Source organism: Lasioglossum baleicum, chromosome 12 (assembly GCF_051020765.1).
Source record: "Lasioglossum baleicum chromosome 12, iyLasBale1, whole genome shotgun sequence".
NCBI lineage: Eukaryota > Metazoa > Arthropoda > Insecta > Hymenoptera > Halictidae > Lasioglossum > Lasioglossum baleicum.
In genome coordinates, this window is record NC_134940.1 from 11,816,474 (window position 1) to 11,841,907 (window position 25,434).

Sequence of the window (25,434 nt, forward strand, 5' to 3'; positions counted from 1 at the left end):
CTGCGGGCCTCTCTGCACCCCCTTTTCCCTCTCTCTCTCTCGCTTTCTCTCTATCTCATACACAGACACACACGTGCACGCGTGTCTCCCATGTACGTGTGTGGTCGCATTGTTGACAAAAAGAAAAAAAAACCGGAGGGGGTGGCCGGGAGCGGAAAAAATTCGTCGAAAATCGCGCACGGCGCCGGGCCGGTGATTCAGGAATTTTTATTCTGCGAGAGGGACACACGCTATCTCTCGGCCGGCTCGACCAGGAACTTTGCGAAAATCTCCGGGAAAATCGGGGGTGGGCGGTGAATACGGATGGTTAACCCTCTGCGAGAGCCGGTTCCATAGCTCGAGGAGAACCGTGATGGAAAAACGTCCTCTCTTCCCCCGATATCGCGCCGAACGCCCCGAAAATTGTTCCAGAATGAGCCGCCCGTGCCTTTCCCCCCCCCCCAGAGAGCCCCGAAAATTCCCCGGACCCTTCACAAGGAAAAATTGTACCAGTGCAAAAGCAGGGGGGGTGTGAGACCTGATGAAACGGGGAATGACATTTCCGAGTCTCTTGTTTAGGCTGAACGGAAATAGTTCTAGAATTCAGTTTTTATCCCTAGGGAGTCCCGACAATTCCCCATGCTTCTCATAGAAAATTACAAAAAATTGAACAGGATCCCGATGCAATAATGAACGAGGTTTTTGAGAATAATTTGAATTGGGTCGACGTTACAGCCGAAATTTGAAGTACGAATGTCGCGCTACAGATCTTAGTCAAAATGGAGGAGCCACCGGTTCCTGCAGCAGGCACTTAGCCGAAAGTTATGGCACTGCTAAACAAGCCAGAGGACGTACTACGGGTGTGGACGGTCTCGAGTAATTCACTTAACCGGGGATCATCGTGTACCCATAAAACGGACGACGCTCGGACCCAAGTTTATGGGGACCTTTGCTCATCCTGATGGCTGCTGTGCGGCCATCAAGCCTGGTCGTTACGGCGTTGACCACTTTGCGAGGAACGTCGATCCAGTCGACTCGATTGTCTATTAAAGACCATCTGGTCGTCGTCAACTTCTCAGTTCTAGAGAAAAATACCTCTAGATCGTTGGAACTGGGTATCATAGCACTCAAGATTTTTATACTGTTCTGGTCAAATTTCTCTAGAGGGTCTCTTGGTATTTCAGCTATTTGGATAGAATTCAATTTCTAACGATCTGTAAAAAGTGTTTCTACCTTTATTCTAACCGTTAGCAGTCGAGGGGTGACTCAGAGTCACCACTAAAAATTACTGTACCATTATTCACAATAATGTTTACATTATTAAATATGTTGGTATTGTATGAGGTATTGTATCAATTTCGTATCCATAAAATGGAAAAAATCGTGTACAATAGAATTATTGTAGGTCAGAAGAAATGTTTAATTTTCAAGTTAAAATACCTCCCCGACTGCAATGGGCTAGTTTTATAAAAATGGCAAGATTACGTGTACATAGACTTTCTGCTATTTATACATATAATAGTATATTTTGGATTGAAGAAATTGATTTCCTATGAAAGAGTTTTTATAGCGTCAACAATTCTCAAATAAATAGTCTGGGCAGGGTCAGTTCGACAAGGTAGGTTTAATATTTATTAAGAGTTTCGTCTCGTCGAGAACGCGATAAAACCATCATCAACCCAGACTGCATTTCACGTTTCCCGGGGTGCTGGGTGCAGCGGGATGCACCGCGGCCGCACAAAATGACGAAGCGCGCGGGCCGCGAGAAAAAGAACAAAACGTACAAATTGATCGACCATTTCAAAACATCACCCTCGCCGAAAGGAATTGCGATTCGGGAATCGTATCAAAGCCATTTTCTGGGCACGGGGAGAATGGGGGGAGGGGGGTCCGGATTCGTCGAAGCGGAAGGGAAAAAGTGGAGGACCGTGGGACGCTCGGGAGGTGAAACGGGGCGCAGGGGGGTTGAAAAACGTGGAAAAAAGAAGGCCGAATGGCCGAGGGCGCACCTGTACCACGATGGATCCGCGTCAGCATCCGGAACCCGGTTAGAAATTCGTCGAGCCGAATAAATATCCGTGCTTCCGAGGCCGATTTTTCGAACTAATTCTGTAATTGGGACCCGCCATTAGAGCAGGCCTCGGATCCAGGACAAAACCGCTCCCCCAATTCAATCTTTCGACAATACTCGCCGTCTTATTTGTCTTTTTTTTTTATCGATTATCCTGGAACGGACAGCCTTTCAGACGATAATTCTTCCTTTCAGATGTATCGGGGTTAGGAATTCCAGTCTCTTTGCTCTCTATCTTTCTCTCGATAGCTTTTTGTCCTTCTCTCTCTCGGTTTCTTTCTCTCGGTCAGGTCGATCTTTAGGGAACTTCGGCAAGAACGCCGTTTCCTTCCGTTCTCGCGTATTTCTGTCTTCGAAAATCAACCCTCGCATTGTTCCAACCTTTCCCTTATTCTTCCTACGATTTTCTTTCGGGGAAATTCACCGCGGGGCTCTACTTCTCTTGGAGCAATTGACGGTTTCGATAGAATTCTTCCAGTTTTATTCTTTTTCTGTATATAGTTTCCAATTCTGGTGTTACAAAAGTCCCTGTGCGTTACAACCCCTAAACTTGAAAACCACAAGGTATCCAACGAAATTCGTAGAAACAAAATTCCAAAAAAATAATCTTCAGAAAGAGCCTCGGACTTCAAAAAGGGGGTGTGAACAATATCCGAAGCAGCAGCCTCGAGTCTAGCCTAACCCACCCCTATTGTCCTCAGTCACCAACCAGGCGAAAAAGCAGAGACAAGCCACACGTGTATATTTTCGTATTCTGGGGGTATGTCTCCGGCGCAAAGTCACCCCTTTGTCTTTCCGGGGTGTGTAGGGTGGCGATCGTTCCGTGAGAATTTAAATTACCCGTCACGGGAACGGAATAGTTTCTCGGGGCGGCTGCCACCATTCCGGACATAAAATTACTAGACCGGTCCGCGAGAAATACAATCGTCGTTGCCGCGTAAATTACTGGCGGGCCAAAGAAGTCGGGAAGATATTTCTGTGGAGAGAGAGGGGTTGGGGGAGGGGTGGTAAGGGTTCGTACGGGGTTGGTGAATGTTGGTAGGGGGTTGGGAAAGAGGAAGGGGTTGTGCTCGGTGGACAGAGCTCTTGTCTAGAGGTCCCGCGATCCCCATCCAGGGAGTGTCTCTAGCAGAGAGGACGCAGGTTTACGAGCGAGTTGCTTACACAGGATGCAAATTCTACGGCACTAGCTCAACCTAATTGGTCGTTGACCGTCGTGCACGGTGGATCCCTATATTTACGCGTCGCCAACTGCGACAAACTGGAATCCTATTATTTTACGGGGCCGCTGATTCAGCGGAACGTGTAACTGGAGCGTATTCTAATGGCCGGCCGGCGATTAATTAACCGATCCCTCACCAGGACACGCTGTTCACAGAGATATCGTTCCCCGCGACAAGGCTGGAGAGTCACTTTCGATTTCTTTTGCGTCCCGTGCACGTTTCTCATTGCGTCGCGTTTAGGCGAATTCTCGGAATTGTGCAGTTTTCCTTGCGTTCGGCCTCTTCAGGGATAAATTCCTCCAGGGTGGTCAAGATTCTCGTGATTGCTTTATTCTTTTTATTAGCATACGAAATAGTCGATTTTTAATTATAAGTATAAGTTAATAGTCGATACAATCATTCTTAAACTGCGTCGAGAGAAGAATTTTTAAAGAACGGTTTTCCCTCTTCCTTCGAGCAACCCTTAAGCAGACTTTCAAAATGGACTCAACTCAATAAACGCGTCTAGTACTTATTAATATTATTTCTCCCTTGTTCTCTATGTATGATATCGTGCAAGACTTTGTGTGAAGATTTCGTACAAAATCTATGAAACATTCAGAGAATCATATATTTAAAAATATCAATCGAAAAATTATAGTATGAAACAGTGGTTCCGAAAGTCTTCTTAAGGGTTGGGGAAATCTTTTAGATTTTTAATGTAGCTTGAAGGGAGGGGGGGAATGTTTCTCGTCGTGAAACGCGCGGAAGTGCGATTTCCACGCGAGAATCGAGACCGCAGAGTGGGTAGACTAAAAGACGACGACTGCCACTGCAACGACGACAACCACGACTACGACGACAACCACGACTACGACGACGACGACGACGACTGCGACGACGACGACGGCGACGAAGAGGACGACGAGGAGGAGCCGGATGACGTACGAACGCGCGAGGATCCGTAACCGCTAATGTGTGTCTGGTTTCAGCGTCCATACTGCATGACCTCAGCGACATGCAGCCTCAAATAAACGCGATCAAAATAGAGCACCCGCCGTACTACTGCAGCAGCTACACCCCTCCGTCCGCAGCCACGGCCGCGGATCATGCTCAGCCAGCGGCTAGCTTCAGTGAGTTTCAAAACCTCTACGTTCGCCCTTATTTTTAGTGGACGCTTTAGCGCACGCTGTCACCCGGTTCCGAGGCGGCGTCGACGAGCCGCTGCAGCTGCAGCTCGGGACGTGACACTTGCATCGATGCGACGATGCAACGTCGCTGTCCCGATAGCTTGCGGAATCGCGTCCGTTGCTAATTGATTCGGAAGTTTCAGATTTGTAGCTAGTAGAATGGAAATGGTGACATCTGGAACGCTTGGAAAGACGATTGCTTGGGGTTCTTGGCTTGGGGTGGGAATACTTTGTGATTCTCAGCGCTGGGAATCAGTAGGTTGTCGTCTGGGATGATTCGAGTCAAGACGAGTTGATTTACCGAGCTGAGAATTATGAGATCGTGATGTAGGTGGTCAAAGAAGTTGATTTGATCAAATATTGAGCTTGAAGGAGGGATGCTTGAGTTTTCTCAGCGCTGAGAATTAACTTTTTGTGACTCCCTGCGCAGAGAATCAACTCATTGTGATTCCCAGCGTCAAGAATAAACTCATTGTGTTTCCCAGCGTTGGTAGTCAACTTGTAGCAATCCGAAACTGAGAGAATCGAATCATTGTAACTTGCAACTCAGCGAGCCAACTTATTAGCGATCCAAAACTCATAAATCAGCAAGTTGTGATTCTAATCTCGAAGGAGAAGGAAGACAAAGTGATTCTGAGCGTCGGAGATCTCGAGGGTATAGCATCTAAAAGCGTGGGAGATCGACGCGTTGCGATGCCTAACGGCGAAGATCAACAAATCGTTACTCGTAACGCCAAGGAGTCTGAACTGATTCGAACGATTCTAAATCCGCCGGCAGCCGGGTAACACGAAACGTTTCCGAATCGTTGCGTTGTGATTCCCAGCGCAGCGACGCGTATCGAACACGTCACAAAGCGATGCATCGGGACAGCGATGCACATCTCTCTCTCTCTCTCTCTCTCTCTCTCTCTCTTTTGCTCTCTCTCTTCTCCGCTCATGCCTCTCGCCCGAGCAGAGACCTTGTTTACCGGCCGACCGTTTGCGAAACCATGATTTTACAGTATTTTTATCCTTTTTTCCGGCGCGACACTAAAATTAAACCATCCGAGGACACTTATCGCTATGCGGAATCGCCGGCCACGACAGCCGGTCGTCCATTCAGCGCCATAGTCTCACGGTTGCACAATAGTTCTGCGACTCTCTGCACTGTAAAAATAAATTTATTGCACGAAATCGCAAAACTGCCACCGCTGAACCTCTGACCTTCGATTCGCTGTTTGTTCCCGCAATTTTAGCACGTATTATTCGAAGTTAATTTATCCCTTGGTTTTATAAACTTGACACAATGGTAAAAGATCAATATAACGAACAGAGGAACAATTAATTTGATATATGTTTTCTTTCTCAAAGTTGGAAAATTAAGGTAAAATGCACTATAAACGTACTCGATAAAAGTCACAGATAATTATAAATATCTTGGAAACTGTTAACTTATTCAGCACAGTAGCCCGATACTTTTTTATTCTCAGAATGTTCCCAAAAGTCGACCCACCTATTCAAAAACATCCAATCACATTTAAAATGAAAGTGCATGTGCATTTGCTAGGTGCATCGTTGCATCGATTAAAAAGGCAATGATCTGGGAAGATGTTCCTCTGTATACTATTCAATCTTCTCATCTTCAACATTTACGTATCTCGATCCAAATTGGCGCAATGTTTTATTCAGTAGAATTATATGTTTGTTCGTTGGAGAGGTTCGAACGATTCGATGAATCGATGTTAGGTCCCGAGAATCGACTCGAGCAGCGCCGGGGCCGGTTTAAGTAACAAATTTTCAGCGGTCAGAGGTTGGACGTTTTTTGTCCCCGGGTTCAATCTCATCCGGCGGCTTATCGGGGCGTCCTTTGTTATCGGGATCTACTTTGCTCAGCGTTCTATAGATCATTTTCCCTATATTTCTCCCTTTCCGTTCTCTATTTTCTTTCTATTCTCCGTCGGCCTCCCTTTATCACGCCGTCCCCTGCGTCCCCCTCAAGCCCTCACTTTCCCAACCCCTCTTCTCCACCTCCGAGCCCGCGGACCTCACCCCTCTTAACTCTCTTTCATCGATCAAACGATAACCCCCGCCGGAACGGAAGTCACTGGATGGAGATGAAAAAGAGGAATAACTTCCGGATGGCGAAGACTTTTTCCGAAAAAAAACCCGCCAGAGAGCCTGGGAAAATGGGATCCCCTGGAAAAGTGTTTCTCGCGCTAATTTTCGAACGCCGGCAGAATTACCGGGGTTTTCCTTTTTAAAACGTACGCTCTATCGGTGCAGAAAGGATCTCCTGCTCGTTTTATCTAATACCCCGCCTTTGCCTTTTTTGGAAAATGATCTCTAACGTCGGGGAGCAATCTTTTTGTCAAACAGATTTGGTAGCTTCCCTTTGGAAAATTACGAGAAACGATCACTTCTTTTCTATTTAAGTAGCAAATGTATATTTCAGTACGTTTCATGATATTTTTTATATTCTCTACCCCTTAACCACTTGCCTTTAAATGACGTCTCGGAGACGTCTCGAGTTTCGTACGCCAAACCTAACTATTCTGCAGTTAACCAAATGATACAGTATATTTGAATCTGAAGCCACGGGGTTGAATTGTAAGGCTTAAATTTGTTTTTGAAAAATTCTGAAAACACCAATGAATAATTCTCGATTGAAATAGCAAATATAGATGCAGAAAATTCTCAAGGGGTCAAAGCCAGATCCGCGGAAGCTCGCTTAAAAACTGTACCGTGAGAAGCTCAACAACAAAGCAAAAAGGCGACTAAACATTGCAATTTCGCGCGCGCGAATACATTAACGAACTAATTGCGCAGAGGGCTTCGCATAAATTCCCGCAGATAGGAATAAAACCGAGTAAGAACAGAATAGATAGCGCCCCTTCCCCGGCCGGGGGGGTTGAAGTAGAAGCTCGATCAGACCCAGGGCCGAAAAGTTTTGACTTTATGCTATTTCAGAGGGGTTGAAGGGGGTCGAAGGGGTGGGGCAACGCCGCCGGATAGACGGAATTTACGGACAGAATAAAATGACCACTTTCTCAAGCAAAATATACACGGAGAAAAATTCCGGCAATAAGCATACCTGGACCACGGCCAACCGCATTCTCCGTGCTCCCTTTTTATCATACATACGTTGCCTTTATGGCGGCGTAGGCGTAAGGGAGCTGTATATGTGTGTTGTGTGTGTGTCGAGATGAGAGAGAAGAGAGGATAAAGAGGAGGGACAGTTGGTTGATTGACTGTATTGTCGTTAAATTAACGGCTGACGTAAATATCGCCCGGCGAACGAAACTAATTTTACGACCGTGAAACGGCCCGTTTCGAAACATCGTTGTACGGCGCGCATACGTAAATCCGTTTGGTCAAAGATGCTTATCCGTGTCTCTGCACCCTCCGAGAGACCGCCCTTCTTCCGGGATTAACGCCTCTAGCCTTGAGCAGATCTTCTGTGCCAAGGACACAACGACGCGATTGACCACTCGATTGATTTTTACTCATCCCTTCTACTGCGACTTTATTTACCACTGTAACGATCAGAATTGCTCTAGAATGGACGGGGTATATGCTAGTTAGTCGAATGTGCGCTCCCAATTTTTGCAAGTGACAGAAAAATTAATTTCAGTTGATTTTGTGGGATAGGGTTGCAATGCGATTTTCTTTACGTCTGTCACGATTAGAATTAGAATCTTTTTTTATAGTGCTCTACAAGGGACAGGGTGTGTATTAGCTGTTCGAATGTGGGCTTCCAAATTTTTTCAGGCGACAGGAAGATTAACTTCAGTTGATTTTGTGGGGTATGGTTACACTGCGATTTTTTTTACGTCTTTAGTGTCACGATTAATGTTTTTTATGGTGCTCTAAGAGGGGCAGGGTTTCCAAGTAATTCCACAGCGCCGACCACTGACCTCAGGTGTAAACGCATTAATTGGGGAATACACAAGAATCATTAAATGTAAATATAAGTATATTGAAAGTATAACAACATTATGGAAACATGTGTCGAAACGAACTGAACAACCACGCATGCAAAAACATAATAAGAAGGACGAAACATACGGAACATAACACGAAGAACATTTATAGCAAAGTGATTCAACACTAAACACGCATTGATTCTGATTCAGGTGAATACTCAACAACTGAAAGCCTTCAACGTGCGCTAAAATGTTCAAATGCGCGTCTAGGGTAACTCGAGAGAGAGAGAGAGAGAGAGAAGTGGATAATTATGGGATTGTTAACTAACGTGAGGCGTGTTTCGCGCGAATGTTTGCAGGCCCACCACCGGTGCACCAACTGATAAGGAACGACAAGACTGAAAAGCCTCCGACGGTGTCCGTTTCGAGCGCGCCGACCTTCTCGCCGGTCCTCAGGCCCGAGGACGGCCATCGTGGAATGGACTCACCTCATTCGCAAACGGGTATGTGATTGCAAAGCATCGTGGCCAGATTCGAATTTCTCATGCATATGCCCGCGATTACGTTTCAGGCTGTTTAAACCTAGCCGGGGTCGCTGTATCGCGGCCCCGTCTTCCATTCGGGATCTCGCGGCTCTTCCACACACTTCTCATTCGCCGAAAGACACCCCATGTACACCAGAACAAGTATCAAATTCCACCAGACGTAGAAAATGTTCCAAACTTCAGGGACAATTTTTGTATGAATTTTTTTCAATCGTTTTACCGTAAGGAAAATTGTACAAGGAATTTCGATGGTCGTTTTAATACGATAAATTATATAATAGAATTTTTTAAAAATTATTGTCTACATTATATTTGGCTTTGTTTCACTGCAAGAAAATTTGTACTTTCACGAATCTTAACGTCATCTTAATAATTGTTTCGCTGTGAGAAAGACTATACACAGACTTTTAGCAACATTTTAGCAAGAAATACTAAACACACAGACATTTCAACTTCACTCTTCCCCCGTTTCACAAACCCAGATCTAAAAATCGTGAGCGTCGCAGAATTAGAACAACAGTTTGAGCTATACCGTAAGGGAAATTAGTACGTCTTTGGACCGGTTCCAATCGCGGGGTGGAAAAAAGGAACGCGTCGAATTAGGCGATAGGTGTTTATCAGGACAAATACACGGGATAAGGCGGAGATGGGTGGCGAGTACGGGTCGAATGGAATTTCTAATTAACGCGCACAGCACGAATTAGAATTTCATAGGTTCGCGGGGCGATTAGCTTTTTTAAATATTCCACGAAGAGCCGCGAGGTCCTACCGTCAGCCGAAACTTGGCAGCGAGCGTTAACTGAGCGCCTTAACACGTGGCGGGCTCTTTAGGGGTTGCTCGGGGTGGAAAATCGATGGGAAGGGGTTCGTTTAATCGTCTGACTTGTTTGACCCCGTTCTCGGACCGTGTAAAAAATACCAGAGACTCGGTGTGACACCTAGAACCGTCCACGATCCTCCGATATACAGGGTGTCTCGGAAAAATCGATCCCAACATCGTCAAAAACACGAACAAACTGTCTTTGACTCCGCTTGTATCCGCAGTCTAATTACAACAATTCGATTTTTGTCATTTCGCTTTTTATTGCCAGCTTTGTAATTCCAGTAAGTAATGTGGAATCGATTGTTTGACATTCCTTGGTAGGGTCAGCGTTAAAGATCTGCGTGCTAACTTGTGACGCTTTAGAAAATAAAATTTGACCACCCTGTATAAGGTGAATAGGGCATACCTACCGCAGTACAGGGAATAAAATTGAATAACGAGGTCAGTGGACGTGACACAAGGCGAAGACCGTAGTCAAACAAGAAAGAAAACCAGCCGGGTCTCTCTTTAGTCATTTTCACACCGAGTTCCGCCCCTATATTGCCGCCCAGTGTTAGGCCACAAGCTCGCCAGGCCACCGGAAGCTGCAAATGCTCTCCAAATCGAACGAAAGCGAACCGAAGCTAACCGGTAGCGTGATTTTCTCGTTGCGTTGCGTTTGGTTGTCGGGGAGTCAGCTGTAAGTACTCTGCACATCGGAATGCGTGCTCGTTAATACGTCGAAGGTCCAGAAAAACGATCCAGAGACTTCGATGAACAATCGAAGTAACAGAGGAAAGATAAAAAGAGGAAAAAGAACACGAATCACAGAGACTGTTTATCCCCAAAACCTCCAAAAACTCCTCTCCTTGCAACGTTTTCCCTCCGAAGAGACGCTGGAGAATTCGACCTGGAGTGACTTTGAACGGCTTTCAACTCACGACAGATCCCACCACTCCATCTCTCGAGCGCGCTTTTCTGCCTCACCCAACCCCGATTTTGTCGCCGCTTTTGTTTTTGCCTGACGAGTTCACTAACAAACATCTAACAACGCGCGATTGTAGTCGCGGAAAGTGTTCCCACGGTTTCCGGGACGAAGAGGGTCGATCGAGAATGATCGGGAATGATCTTGTCCCGTCCCGTTCCCGCTGGCTCGCGTTCAATCGATCGTCTGGCGGCTGGATCACCATTTCACGGTCGAACTCCGTGCACGGCGATCTCAATTTGAATTGCCCGCCAATCCCGGCGGCTCTCGATTCGAAATTCCCGCCATTTCAGACGAGAACTTCGACGTGGATATCGGTGAATGTTATCGGTTAACGGGTCTTCGGTTGGCAGCCCATGTCGACGGCACATCTCCAGATTTATTTGCGGTGGGGTGTATTCAAATTTTACTGTTCTTAATTGTGTGTTTCTAATATTTTATATACTAGGTGTGCAAATAAGTTCCTCCTTTTTCCTACGATCACAACTTTCGACTGAATTCGAATTACTTCCCGATTTTGGTGCTATCTGAAAGAGCGTTCTTATAGTTTTAAGAAGAGTCCTGATGAGCGCTCTAAGAGTTTCCAGTCGTATGCAACAATTTCAAGCTATATGGGGTGCGAGGAGCATCATTTGCATCACTGCTTACCCTTTGTATTCTTAGCTTAGGAAATCAGCTGTTGAAGCTAGTGAAATGGTTTGTGCGGCATTGGGAGAGACCGCTGTATCTTACAGAACATCAAAGATTTAAAGCCAGAAATTTTTATTTGGAAGACGACGATCGTTCAGGTGCACCGAGAAAGTTTGATGACGGTCAGTTAGAGGAGTTGCTCAACGAAAATCCAACCCAGACGCAAGAAGAATTAGCAGAAAGATTGAGAGTCTCCCGACAAGATTTTATTATTATACATTCTGTGTATGTAAACGTAACACATTCTTGAACTTGGAAAAAAGGGCAAAGAACTTATTTGTACACTTAATACATTGGCATCGTGTGAAAAGAGCAATTATTGCCTTTAACGAATAGTCACTGTCCAGCGCATCTAATCGAAATATTATACAAAATTAGCAAAAATGTAGAATCTGTTATGAAAACGTCTAAAGTAACTTAGATGTCTAAAAACATCCCCAGCAGCTTTAGTAGAGCGCCCTCCAGATCCGGGAGAAACTTAAGAATTCAATTAAAAGTATCGAGAGTTACGGTGACCATTCGGGAAGCCATCATACCTTTCTGCGTCATAGCGCTTTCATTCCCGTCGGCCCGTTACCAAAGAATTATGTGTTTTCTACCGTCGTGCACGGAGTTCGAATTGTGCGCGCCCGGTGATTCGTCGCCTCGAATGTCCAGTGTGCGATAGACCCAAACTGAGCTCAGCCAGGCATCATGTAAGTAAATCGATCCCCGAGACAGAGAGGATCTCTCCTGGATCCCCGATCCTCAGGAAACGATCGAGCAGGCCCCCGGGTGTTTGAATCGAGCGAGCAATGATCGATCGTTTAGCATCGTCGTTGTCGTCTATGGCGACGTCTTTTCGAAGCCGGTCCCCGCCTCACTAACCCAGTTTCCTGCGAAATCACTGTGCGGATATTTTCAATCGCGCTGTCGTTCCTCGAGGATTCTCGCGGAAACTGTTCGGAAAGTTCCGATGATCGGTACGAGGATTATTTTACGGCGGATCGCTCCACCGAGAGCTTAGGAGTGGTCGCTTTATCGATACTTGAAGCAGAGTTTCTTTAGCGAGACCTAGCGACATTTTGGTTTGCGACAGAGAATTTTTTATCGTTAGCTGGGCATACATATCTTTGTCAAGATCCAGCGAAGAAACTTTATAATGAGGTTTAGGGTCACTTTTTTTTTTATCAAGAGATCTAGGAAAGAACTCCTTTATCGTCGGAAACATCTTTTTGACAAGGCTTATAGAGAAAATCCCTGTTTCGGGATTTTGTTTGTTTACCAGGGGAGAACCTTTTTATCGTGAGCTAGGGAAAAATGTTTTTATCGCTTGAAATTACAGTACAGTTTTTCAAAATGATTCTTCTGCATCGTTCGAAGAAGTAACCCCGGTACAGAAGATAAATTGGTGTCACGATCAACGTTGAAGGATTATGCAAAGTTTTGGTGGTCCTCTGGGTATGTCCGAACGACGACCACGAAGACACGTATGGTTGACAGAGAATAATCGGCGAGCAAGTATCCAGTGCGCGCGGCAAATGCACTTCGAAATTAGCGATCGTGTGGCTGAAAGTAGGTTAGTGGGGCTCGCGGTGATTTTTCGTTGAGCAAAACGAAACCGAAGGACGTCCAAGAAGCTGACGCGGGTCCTTGTCGGACGGAATTGCTTCCGGTTCACGGAAAAACATTACCATAGCCTCGATAAAAATCGTGCTGCCCCTATCAAACCTTTGAGAGACAGTGCAAAAAGAACAGAAACGAACGATCGACATTGGTGGCTCGATTCGAATCTTCGTGGAAGGATACTCGGGCGAAAAAGAAACCGGAAATAGGGGATCGAATACGGAGAATCCAGGAGCCGCGATCTTGCGGTAGGTTCTCGTACGATGATCCATGAGATCGATGATCGATGGCGGCAGTCCTGTACAGCCACCGAAATCCCCGACTGTTTTTGCGCGTTGGAGAAATGACGCGATGATGATCTCTGTTTCAGTCTGAGCCCGAGCGTAGAGAGAAGCTCGCTTACTCGACTAAAAGGTACTTTGTGACTGGTTATTGACTGTTCTATATATATATCTATATATCTATACATATACATATCTATATATCTGTCTCTATATTTATTATACGTATACATATACGTACGTGGACATGTACAGTACGTGTGTGCGTGCACATGCGACGGACGCGAGCTGCCTAGGGAATTTCGGCGCGATACTGTGCTACACCTGCCTGCGCGACCCTTCGGCGCCAAATTCAAATGCTTCTATCACACTCATTTCACAGCTCATTGTCTTAATCTCATAAAATTTCTCTGTGATTTCTTTCTGGTTTCATTGATTCTGTGTTGATTTTAGTGTGAACATTTATTATTAATTACACATGAATCAATAAAGTATTGTGATAGACTGTATTGTTAATTTTGTCTTTGCTGGATTCAGTCTCTGGTTAATCGCAGAGTGTAAAATTGAACAAAATGTTGTTTCTATCATATTATTATACAGGACCATTCAAAAAGTGTGTGTAGCCTATATTCTTCTATTGAAAAGAAAACTGTCTACAGAACGTTCTGATTTTATTAAAAGTGTTTCACAACATATAACATATTTAATACAAATCTTCATAGACACATTCTTCTCAGATAGAAATTTATATAAATCTTGGTAGAGATATTTTTATCAAGTACAATATTGAAGAAATGTTTACATAAATCAGTACAGATTGTCATAAGAAAATTCTCATGAATATAAAGTACAAATTTTCATAGGAGGAATTCAGTACTAATAATTCTTGTTCTTGCTTCTACGAGGGAAAAAATTGCCTACGGCTGTTCCTAAAGGGAAAACGCGTGGGTAGGTGAGGGCAGAGGATCGCGATCGATATTGGGTGTCGATCCATCGACGGGAGAAGCTCTCGGGCACAGTCACGTGTCCGTGTTTCCGCGTGTACGTACACACAATGCATCACGATGTCGTATCAGCTCGAATCTATATATTTTTCTCTATTGCTGTCACGTTTGTCATTTCTTTTGTTTCCCCTTTTCCACGATCTGTCTCTCTCTCTTTCTCTCTCTCTTTCTATCTCTATCTTTCTTTCTCACTCACTCGCTCTACCAGTGTACACCGTGTCTCTTCCTATCCAATCTTCCACGTCTTTCTCTCGTAACACGTGTACCACATAAAAGCGTACGTGCACACACGCGAGAAACGTCTCTCGTAAACGATGGCACGATCAAACCGGTATTTTATTTGACAGTGAAAAAATGTAGAACGAAATTTGTGTTCGATAGTCAGTCCCGTTTTGGATGAATCAAAACCGACATCGTTCTCAAACCGCGCCGTGGATAGCGTGGTCTGGCCATTGTTCGCTGGTTCTACTTGCAACTGGATTTTTCTTTTCTCCTTCTGATACGAGAATTTTAAAAAATTTGGAATGAAATTCTAAATAGAAATAGGAATTCCTTGCAATTTTTTATAAATCGATTTCAAGCAATCTCTATAAATCAAATTCTACTCTAAACCTTTATTTCATAATCTCTCGGAAGTTATTTTTTTTTCAACAGACATTTTAGCGTTTTCATCATTATCTTTCTTTCCTATTATTGTTAAACAGTACAATAAAATGTGGGTTTCCCGAAAATCGAGTTTCTACGAAAACCAATTTGGTTCTACATCTACCACAGTCTTTTCCACATGAAATATCGAGTTCCCCGCACCTCCGAATATTCAGTGCGACAGTATACTACGAAACGGTGATCTCTCTGACCCCCGTAGGAAATATTCTTCATCCCCGTAACCCCCTCCAGCTGTTACGTCTATCTCCTGTTAGCGTGTATTGTGCTAGCTCGGGAGTTTCGGATTGACGGGCCGCGTCTTCGAGACCAGCCGCGATATCGATTTCGCGAGGTTCGCGCGAAGATTGCGAGAGTTTTCGAGAATTGCAACTCGATGGGGCGGCGAAGTGGTCTGGGGGAATGGGGGAAATGTTTCATAGAAGATCGCCGGTGGAGGAAATTTTCAAACTTGGGACGTTTGTACCGGTGATGATCGAATTTTGCGCGTGGACGAACGAGCTCGCTGAACTTCCGAACTTTCTTCAAAACCAAATAATTCCTGAGATCAGAACTATTCTTAAACTCTCGCACTGTTATATTTTATCGGTGTCATATCTTCTTGTACAGATCCCGAACGGAATTCCACTAATATTATTCGTTGCTTTCAAATTAAAGTTATTTTACAATTATAGTAAACAATTTCACCAATTTCGCAAGAGAATTCTCCACAGAACGATTCTCGATTTCATGTTCTGATTTAATGAAAATTGTTTGGAATGTTTAAAATCGTTTTGGAACATGAACGTTTGCGTATGTATAGTGAACCGAGGGATTTGTCCGCAACCCAGAAACTCGATTTCGAAGTCAGTAATTGTATCGTTTTGTTGGGAGAGGGCTATCGATCACATCAGGAGGCTGGGAATCTCAGCTATCCGCGAGTCTACGGACGTGTTCAGGGTCAGGCCAGCGGAAGCTGAGAAATTTAGGGTAATAGGGTAATTTCTGGAAAGGATAGTCTTGCGAAATCCCCGGCAACGAGGACGCGAATCGTCAATGCGGCTCGGAATTGCACAATCACCCCCGGCGCGGCCACCCCTCGCGCCAGCACTTTAGATTTCGCGGAGAGTGTGTCGGTGCTTCTCGCACACCAGTGTAACCTGCACAGTCCTCATCGTGCATGAAAGATCGTCGTTGCACTCGTGCACAGGCCCGGGTTTCAAAATGTTTTCTTAATCTTTGCAATTCTTTTTTTCATTTTGCGGAAGAAAATATTTCGTTCCTTGATCTCCTTTAAATTCAAAAAGTGTTAGATCGGTGCTAAATTGCTTTCAAAGTATTTTGAAGACTCCTAAGTGCATCAAAATTATTGTAGTGACCTTGAAAGTTCTCCCAATGTATTTTGCAGGCCTCTGAGTGCTTCCAAAACACTTTGAAGACCCTAAGCTTCTCCCAAAGTATTTTGAAGACCTTGAAAGTTCTCCCATGGAATTGTAGGGACCTCTGGAATGCTTCCAAAGCATTTCAAAGGCAACGAAACTTCTCCTAAGATATTTTAAAGACATCCAAAGTGTTTCCAAAATATTCCTAAGATCCCCGAGTGCTTCCAAAGTACCGAAGAGCTCCGAAACTATACGAAACCCTCAAAGGAGCCAGCCATTCACCAGCTCGTCGCAACCGACCGAAAGCCTGGCCTCGGTCGAGCTGGCCCGCAAGCTCATTCAGGCCAGGAAAGTTCGCCTCAGCTGCTCAACGAATCAACGTACTCGACTTTCGTACTCGCGAGAGCGTACTCAAAGGCATGCTCCGGCCGAGCAATCTCCTCGAATGCCTCCGCTATCGATCTTCGGCGACGTTCGGTTCTTTCTCGAACCTTATCTGTTACGTTCCGAATCCCTATCCCCTCCTCTGGCCCCTTTCTGTCCCCCTGATTCAATAGATCTATTCCCAATCGCGCTAAGTGCAGTGCTTAATTTCCAGTACCCGGCGCGAGAAGCTTTTCAAAACAATCGCGGGACGACTGATTTATCGTTCCCCGTCGAATTCGCTGGCCCCCTCTCGCCCTCTTTCATCCCTATACGGCTCCTCGGACCCCCATAACTCTTCCACGATCCGAACCGAAGATTCTATCCATGGTAATGTTCGATGATCGACGGGGCTACGGTCATCGACCACCGAAAACCTCGAGTTTAAGCACTGTACCCTTTCCTCTTTTCTCTCTGTCCTTTCTACTTTCTACCCCTACTTTGTCCATCGAATGTACCGTGCTGGCACACTTCGCTCCCATTATTCTTCTTTTTCTCATCTCGTCTCTCTTTCTCACTCTCTCTTTTTTTTGTTTCTTTCTCTCTTTCGTTCCACGAGCTCTATAGTCTCGACGCCTCTTGTTATGGTAGTTGTTGCACCCCTGTTAAACTCCACCGTTGGTATATGTATCCCAAAGTATACGTATACAGAACTGGTTATGATGACACAGTCCGTTTTTTGGAAGTGCTTGCGATGTTCACGCGCGATCTGCTGCATACCTCTGTCTCTCTCTCTCTCTCTCTCTCTCTCTTTCTTCTCTCTTACACTCTCTCTCTCTCTCTCTTTCTCTATCTATCTATTTCTTTCTTTTTGCATTGATAGAAATTGGATATTGTGTCCTTAGTTTGTCTGATTTTATGGGACTCCACTCTGTCACATGATCCTTCTGTATTAGCCACGCTCACCCACAAGCTTTGCCCCCTATTTTTCTTTAATGGACACCAGTTTTCAACCCTATTCTTCTTTCGTTCGGAGAATTACACTGGGGGTAGTATTTTGTGTTGATGATCATCGGTTTTGCACTCCAACCTGGCAAATTAATTGTTTATTCAATGGGAGATCGAATAATTTTATTCGTTGGTTCCAACTAGTTTCGAATCAAGCCCAGGTCACCTATCAATTTTCACAACTATCGATTTTTCATAAATTAGTACAGCAAGCAGGCACATGCAAATTAGTAATTACAAAGTTCTCTGAGTGTATCAAAAGCATTTTGATGACTTGGAAAGTTCTCCCAAAGTATTTCAAAGATCTTTAGAGTATTTTGAATAACTATCAATTTCTAAAAAGTTAGTGGAAAAGGCACAATCAATTAGCGAAGAGAGTCCTTTGGAATTGAAATTGTTTCTAACAAATCCACTTGAATTGATAAATTCTTTTTAGTGGAAATAATCGAACAAACATCCCCTTATCATCCCCAAATAAGTAATACATCAGTAATGAAAATATCTGGATTTCAAACAGATCCACCGCTATATCAACCACACAGTGTACTCTAAGTACATAATCACAGATCTCATACTTATTGTTTCCCTTATCGTTTCACGATCGATCGACCAACAGTTACCACTCAAAAATTGATTATTTAAGTAATTAATGTGATTAATGTGATTAATTGCTGAGCAGTTCCGGCTCGAAAATGGGACGTTCGACGAACGTTCCGGATGAAATTGGTTCGAGGGATGATCCCGAACAGTTCCAAAGGGTTCTCGATTGGATATAGTATTTTCCTTGGATCGAAGGAGTGGGAGGGAGAGTATCGGGGAGAGACAAAGCACGAGAGACGGAAGTGGACTAATTTCGACGGTCGTTTGTCCACCACAGGGGGATCCTCGAGAAATCCACCCGACGTCTGATTCCGATACGACGTGAACCGGTGCGTGGCGACGAGCAACTCGAAAGAAAGCAAGAATGTTATATATGTTAGCCCTTAATCAGAATCTGTGTGTTAGCTCGATGTTGCATTTCCATATACACATACAAGTCGCTCCAAAGTCTGGGATCGCTGCACCATCGTGCCCATTCGCTGGAGAAAACGAGATCAAGCAACCTACCATTGTTTTAAAATGATGTACTAAACAAATAGATTTTTATTTTAATTGGTCACTTCGATTTTGATGTGTAACATTTTGTTCAGGGTTTAAATATTTCCATTTCATTAAAATAATTCTATTAAACTTCCTTGCACGAGATTATTCACAGTCTGTGAAAAGTAGTTGGAACGCCTCATTAAAAACATAACTGACTGTCCTGTGTGTGAATAAGAATATTTTTCCATGCGAAGGAATGATTATTTTATTGTTTGTAAAACAAGCTGTAAACCATGAGATGTTTTCAAAATTTCTCCATTTTTCGAACGGAACGTACAATGGTTCGTTTTCTCCGAAAAAGCGATCCCAAATTTCTGGGCAGCACAGTGTACAAGTACATATACGTGTCGGTATATGTATGCCCGTTACGTATTCGCGTGACAATTGTTATAAATAGACATGCACACGTATATTTGACGGTTGACGACCGTACGTGGTAATTAGGACGATTGAATAGAGATGTACGTGTCTGTGTTTATAATAATTGTTGCACAGTCTGTATAGCCGCCTGCAGCTGTGTGCACGATTTTGTACGCGCAATGCTGTCGTTGGTAGGCGTGCCGACATATTTTTCTACTTCCGTTTTTTACACCCCCGTTTATTCCCATTAGCCGCCCACACATTTTCATTTCATAGTACTGTCGAGCTCTCACTGTCTCGCAAATCTCGAATTTTAATCCCCACATTTTTATTGCAATATTACTGGAGTTCGACGATCAAATATTTTGTCCCTGGATGATTCAATTTCTTTAAGGCTGGACTTCTTTTAAGGAGTCTTTTAAGATTTCTTTTAACAGCTAGCTAAATAATTAAATTGACCCAGGAAATCTTTTTAAACGCATGAAAGAACAGGGCAATGTTATTGTTCAACCCTTCGCTGCATGATTTTTTTTATTGCGATGAAAAAAGTGAAAGAAAAGAGTTTTTGTGTTTTATTTAAGGAGAATATTTAAAAAAATTAAAACAACATTTTCAGAAAAAATAATAAAACACATTATAGTAAGAAAACACATTCTTAGTTTACTATATACGATATTCGTTAACTGTATCAGATATGATACACTATGCAGCGAAGGGTTAAAACAATTTTCTTTGGGGGTTGAAGAAGATGATTAAAACATTGCATGCAATTATTAATGGCACAAGCTGTCTACTCTTTTGCAAGAATATTAGTGTTATAAAGGTTACAGAAATTCGTTTAGGTTTCATAAAACTTAATTCACTATTTTGTAAAACAAGATCCGTACAAGTACTTCAACCAATTTATTTTCTATTCTTTCCAACTTTTGCTGGAAATTGGAATTTGATCGAAAGAAATTGAATCGTCGGATGACAGTGTCCCGTTCCCCGTCACTTTACCAGATCAAGATAGTCTTTTTGGTTGCACCCCTTTCTTTTCCGAGGATCGATGAAGCTTGCGCTTTCAGGCATATGATACGTATAGCCGAGAACGATTTAGAGGAGACGTTTGTTTCTAGAATCGTGATTTTGTTTATCGAAGGCTTACTGATTGTCTGAGAGACAAAGGGAACCCGGTTGACAAGCGAATTTTAGAACGACAAACCACAGTAGATACAGACTGCCAGAAACAGACGCGCGGGAATCGCGTGCGTCTGATCAGCAACTCAGCGGATCTACTTGATACAGACATCATTTTCTCATGATTCCTCCTCGAGACACTTTCAAATTCCAAAATCCCCCGCTGCCCAATTTTTTCCTAGGATTTTGACCTATTCGCTGCAATGTTTCAACAGTAAACTTTTGACAGTAGGTGCTACCCTTGGCAGACTTAATTGAGTTGGGTCTGACTACATACAGAACTATTCTACTTTCGATACCTGACATCGTATTTAGATTGGTGCACGAGGACTGTAGTTCTCATGATTTTTGTGCAATTTTATCTTGAAAATGAACGTCTGGAATTATTCCTAAATTTTGAAGAGTTCCAAATGAATGGTCGTTGTGTACATGTTCTATATTATTTTCAATTTTCTTTCGTTGTGCAATCACATCCTGAATATTTTTACCTAATTAAATGGCTCTTTTGTACATGGGTAAATCGTACAGTGTCAAATCGAAGAAACTAAATGTTCTTTTATTTCAGTGGTGTAAGAACCACTGGTACCTCTGTTCCAAGAATATCACAATGATTTTTCGGAAGTTTCTCTCAATTTAATACTGTTCGAATGCCTGGAGCCAATGTCCTTCAAAGCGATGAAAAAATTCAAGATGGAGGAGGAAGAACAGAACTTAAAAATGATATAAATCATGTGTCCAATAATGATCAACATTCCAGATAAAATCGCACTCGAACGACAAGCGACAGGGCTCGTGATCCAATTGATTAAAACTAAACCGAAGGAGCCCTCGCGGCAGCTGGAAAAATCTGTGCACCCGTTTGCACTGTTTTTCCAGCTGATGATCTCGCGACAAGGGCCGCACAGTCATTAACAGTCGTGTGAACGAAACTCGATAATCACCAACCTCCAACGAAACCGGCAGAAGCATCGATATATCTAACCGAGACTCGTATTTTTGTATGCCTCTGTATGGAAATAAGTGTAAACTGCGATATTCCTGTGTATGTATAGTAATTATTTCTATGTGTACATCCATATATATATATATATGAATATATATTTATCTAACGCCCCCGTTTGCCTGTCCGTCTGACTGACCTGTCCGTTCAAGAGCCAGAGAAAGGAACCAAAACCAAAAAAAAAAAAAAGAAAAAACGAAAAGCAAAGAGAAAAATCCGAAAGAGTGGGAGGAGAATCCGAACGGATTAATGAAAATTTATATACGGTGTATAATATACCCCCGCCCCTATAATTAGTCGAGAAGCGATTCGAACGAACGGAATTTTGTCGAGAATCACACCCCCGAACAGATGGGAGCAAGGTTCGGGGCTTGGAAAACGGACAGACAGACAGACGGACGGCATTTCTTGCTAACTGCGTAGTACCGGTCTACCTGGTAAGCTAGCTGTCGCTGTCTGTCTGTCTGTCTGTTTCTCTGTTCGTCTGTGTGTACGTCTGTCTGTCTGTCTGTCTGTCCGTCTGTCCGTCTGTCTGTCTGTCTTTCTGCCCAACCACCCTGTTACACCCTTGTACACCTGTTCACGTATTACTATTTTTTAAGGGCGCGGCCTCCAGTCTGACGAGACACCACAATGATGCATCACTGACCGCGCCGAGCAATTCGAAATTTCGAATTTAACCGCGGAATTCGCTAGGGTTATTCACAAAATCTCGAGAATTCTGGATTATATAAGCTGAATTTAAAACACTTCCGACCGATCGGGGCTTGGAGAAGCGCGGGTTTTTATTCTGGTCTAGGGTTTTTCGGGTATAGGGATATCTGGATTTGATTTGACGCTTTGGGGAATTTTAGCCGGCATCAGAATTAGGGAATTTAAGGACACAGGAACATCTAGAGACACTAAGTCGAATTTTTGAAAATTCTCTGTTCTAGTTCGGGACAGAATTGGGCAAAATTTGTATTTCTATTTAATCTTTAATTGTATTTAATTTAATTGATAATTAATTAAATACAAATATTTAAATACAAATACAAATTTTGCCCAACCCTGGTTCAGAAAGTACAGATTCTCCCTAGAAACTCGAATTTCTCTAGATGGGAAGTTCCTACATCCCAGTAACCTCAGATATACTAAAATTTAAGAATCTCGAATTTCTATGACAAAATAAAGCTCAATCCACTCTCTAGTAGAACAGGGGAGGAAATTTAAATTTCCAAGACCCTGTTAGAGCTAGCTTTCAGATTTTTACGATGTTTGAAGCGTTGAAAATTTTAGTATAAATCCAGAAATGTCGAGACCTGTTTAGCAACCGATATGAGGCGTCCAGGTTGGTCCGTGATCCATCGATCGGATCGAGGCCGTGCTCTGTTGGTCTGATACCGTGCACACCATAATTATCTCTATCTCACTCACTGTCACACGGCCAATGCTCTGGGTATGTCGTATGCTGGATGGAATTAACTTACTATACTATATACAAAAATATATATATATATATATTGACCAAACAAATTTGATTCACATTCGATTGATCACTTCCGTTACCTTGTATATGAGATATGTTTTACTGCTCTCACACACAACTAAACTGTCTGTCACTCTATCTCTCTCTGTCTATCTCTACTCCGTACGATACTACCTACTAACTATTGTTGTTGCGATGTTGGTGTTGTTGTTTCTACCATATACATATATATATATACATACATACATGCATACATATATATATATACACACCACGTATATATGTATATCATTGTATTATTGATGTTGATGTTGTTGTTACCTTGATGTTTTTTGATGTGTTGTTTAATCGTTGTTATCTTGCTGTTTGATGTTTGTTGTTGCACTATATATATCTATATATATCTCTCTATATATATATTCTATATATCATATATATACATAAATACCAATATGTATATATACATACATGTATATATCCACATGTCCGCGCGATACAACGTGCACGCGCGCGCTCCCGCGCACCCTCAACAACAATAATAAAGAGAACTATGCGGATAAAAATTGTGTATATATGTAGGAAAAATTCGTGCAACATTATACAACGTTTCTGGACACTCTATCGAGCCGTAATGTCGTACCGTGATATTCAGTGATTCGCTATAAGCATCGAAGGATCTCCTCGGACGTACTCGAGAGCGCGCGCGCGCGCGCGTTCACGCGTATATAGGTACATGTACATTTCAGCCAGCCAGCCTCACGCTTGGAGTGCCTTCTATATACATATATATGTATATATACGAATATCTGTATATATATGTATATATCTATATATATATATTTAACACGATATAGTTGGTCGCCTCCCCCTAACCCCCCCCCCCTTGATACACCACTAAAACCACCCTCTAACAGACTTACAGCGGCAATCGTTACCTCTGTTTGCTCCCACTTCCACGAAACTCGAACTTTAATAACTACCCGGCTTTATTAACGTTTCTTGGCGTGAACCGTTAACGTCCTCGTCGTCGTCTAACATGCAATTAATCGTAGCCTATGCTCGCGAACCAACCCTTTTAACCCTGCTGCTGTCCTCAAGTTTCACTACACGTTCAAAATGGCGTCTGAGAAACTGTAATGGTCGACTCTAGGAGTTTCTTTCATCCATGCACATAACGCGACATGTTTTCTCGAATTGTTATGTTAAATTTTTCATTCTACCAGAGATTATTACATTATTAGGACAGTGAAGATGATTTTGTTAAAGGTTATCGGATAAATTCACTGCTCAAGGCTGTTGTAATTTTCGTAAAACATTCATTTCGAGCCACAGAAGCTACCCAGATATTTATTTCTCGTCCCAGTAATTTTACTGAGCCGCAAATAATTCAGCAGTTTGATTACACTTTTTAACTAGATTGTATAATATTTTAACTTTTATATAAATGCTAATCATGACAACACAGCAGGGTTAATGAAATTCTCGTGTTCTCTGTATATTTTGATTGAAAATCGTTGATGATGAGAGGTTCATTTGTAGCCTTTATAAAATGAAGGAGTGAAGGGGAAGAACAGAGGATTGTTCGAGGTGTCAGGGGGTGGTTCACCGTGGCCCTAGCCTAGGCGTTCGTAGGATGACAGTGGCGAATTGTGTTTCAGGATTGCACTCGCCGCACGAAGGACTGGCCGGTGGTTCCGGTCAGAGTATGTCCGGGCTCGCCTACTATCAGCCAGAGCATCCTGCCTCCGCAGGGGTGGTCAAGTACCCCGAGAACGGTCACGACACCCTCTCGGACTTCGTCACGTTCGTCTGCCAGGAGGCCGAGAATACGCAGCAGCTGCCCCAGGTAGCTTCCGGATCCTTTAAACCCGCTCTGTTCTCCGTTCTCGTACAAACAAACGTTCCTCCGCTTCTCGAACCATTTTTTCACAATTCTCTTTACCACAATTTTCTATCCTCATTAATTTACTAGTGGAAGTGCACTCGCTGCAGTCTTTTTCTATTTTTTTCGGGTGTATTTTTGAGGTACAGCTTGTCAAATCTAGCTGTGCGGTTGACCAAAACTTAGGAATGCGCAGACAAAAACAAAGACCGCACTTGACGAGAGAAGAATGCAACATATGGACGGTAAGGTACACACCTCGTCAAAAGTGTGTACTGGCCATTATTTCTTACAGCAGTAAACATACAAAACAACTGTTTATATGTTTGTGTGAATACACTTGTGTCACTTTACTTTTTAACTGAACTGTGTCGCCACGTGCATCGTTTGAAAGGTGACGATCAGTTCACCATCATTGCGAGGTTCCGCCTACCTACCCATTGCGCAGCGGGGAGATTTCCCCTTGCGGGGGACATTCAGCCGCACAGCTAGATTTGACAAGTTGTACCTATCAGAGATTTTTTCAATTATCACAGCGAGTGTATTCTGTTTATTTTATCGAGAAAATATTTGAGATTATGTATGTAAATCGAGAATCCTTCTGAGGATAGAAGCTGATCGATGTTTGCATAATCGAAACGAGAAGAACGGGGCGGTTTTCTGCGACCTGCATCGTCATCCGTGTTCCAATCGCCCTGGATTTCAAAAACCTAATTGTTTATTTATGATATTTAATTGCTAACCAAAAGTG

At 43.3% G+C, this 25,434-nt stretch overlaps 1 protein-coding gene across 9 annotated transcripts in view; it reads left to right on the plus strand.

Annotated features, from left to right (window-relative positions):
* The window catches only part of Nfi (Nuclear factor I), a 92,549-nt gene that overhangs the window by 56,066 nt on the left and 11,049 nt on the right, over positions 1-25,434 (plus strand). For 6 of the 9 annotated variants that reach the window (XM_076435206.1, XM_076435209.1, XM_076435210.1 and 3 more), the window contains 3 exons: positions 4,245-4,385; positions 8,704-8,847; positions 24,460-24,647. In XM_076435206.1, coding sequence (XP_076291321.1) covers positions 4,245-4,385; positions 8,704-8,847; positions 24,460-24,647 — 473 coding nt within the window. The remainder of the gene's footprint in view (positions 1-4,244; positions 4,386-8,703; positions 8,848-24,459; positions 24,648-25,434) is intronic. The other 3 variants (XM_076435213.1, XM_076435214.1, XM_076435215.1) reach the window with 1 other exon arrangement.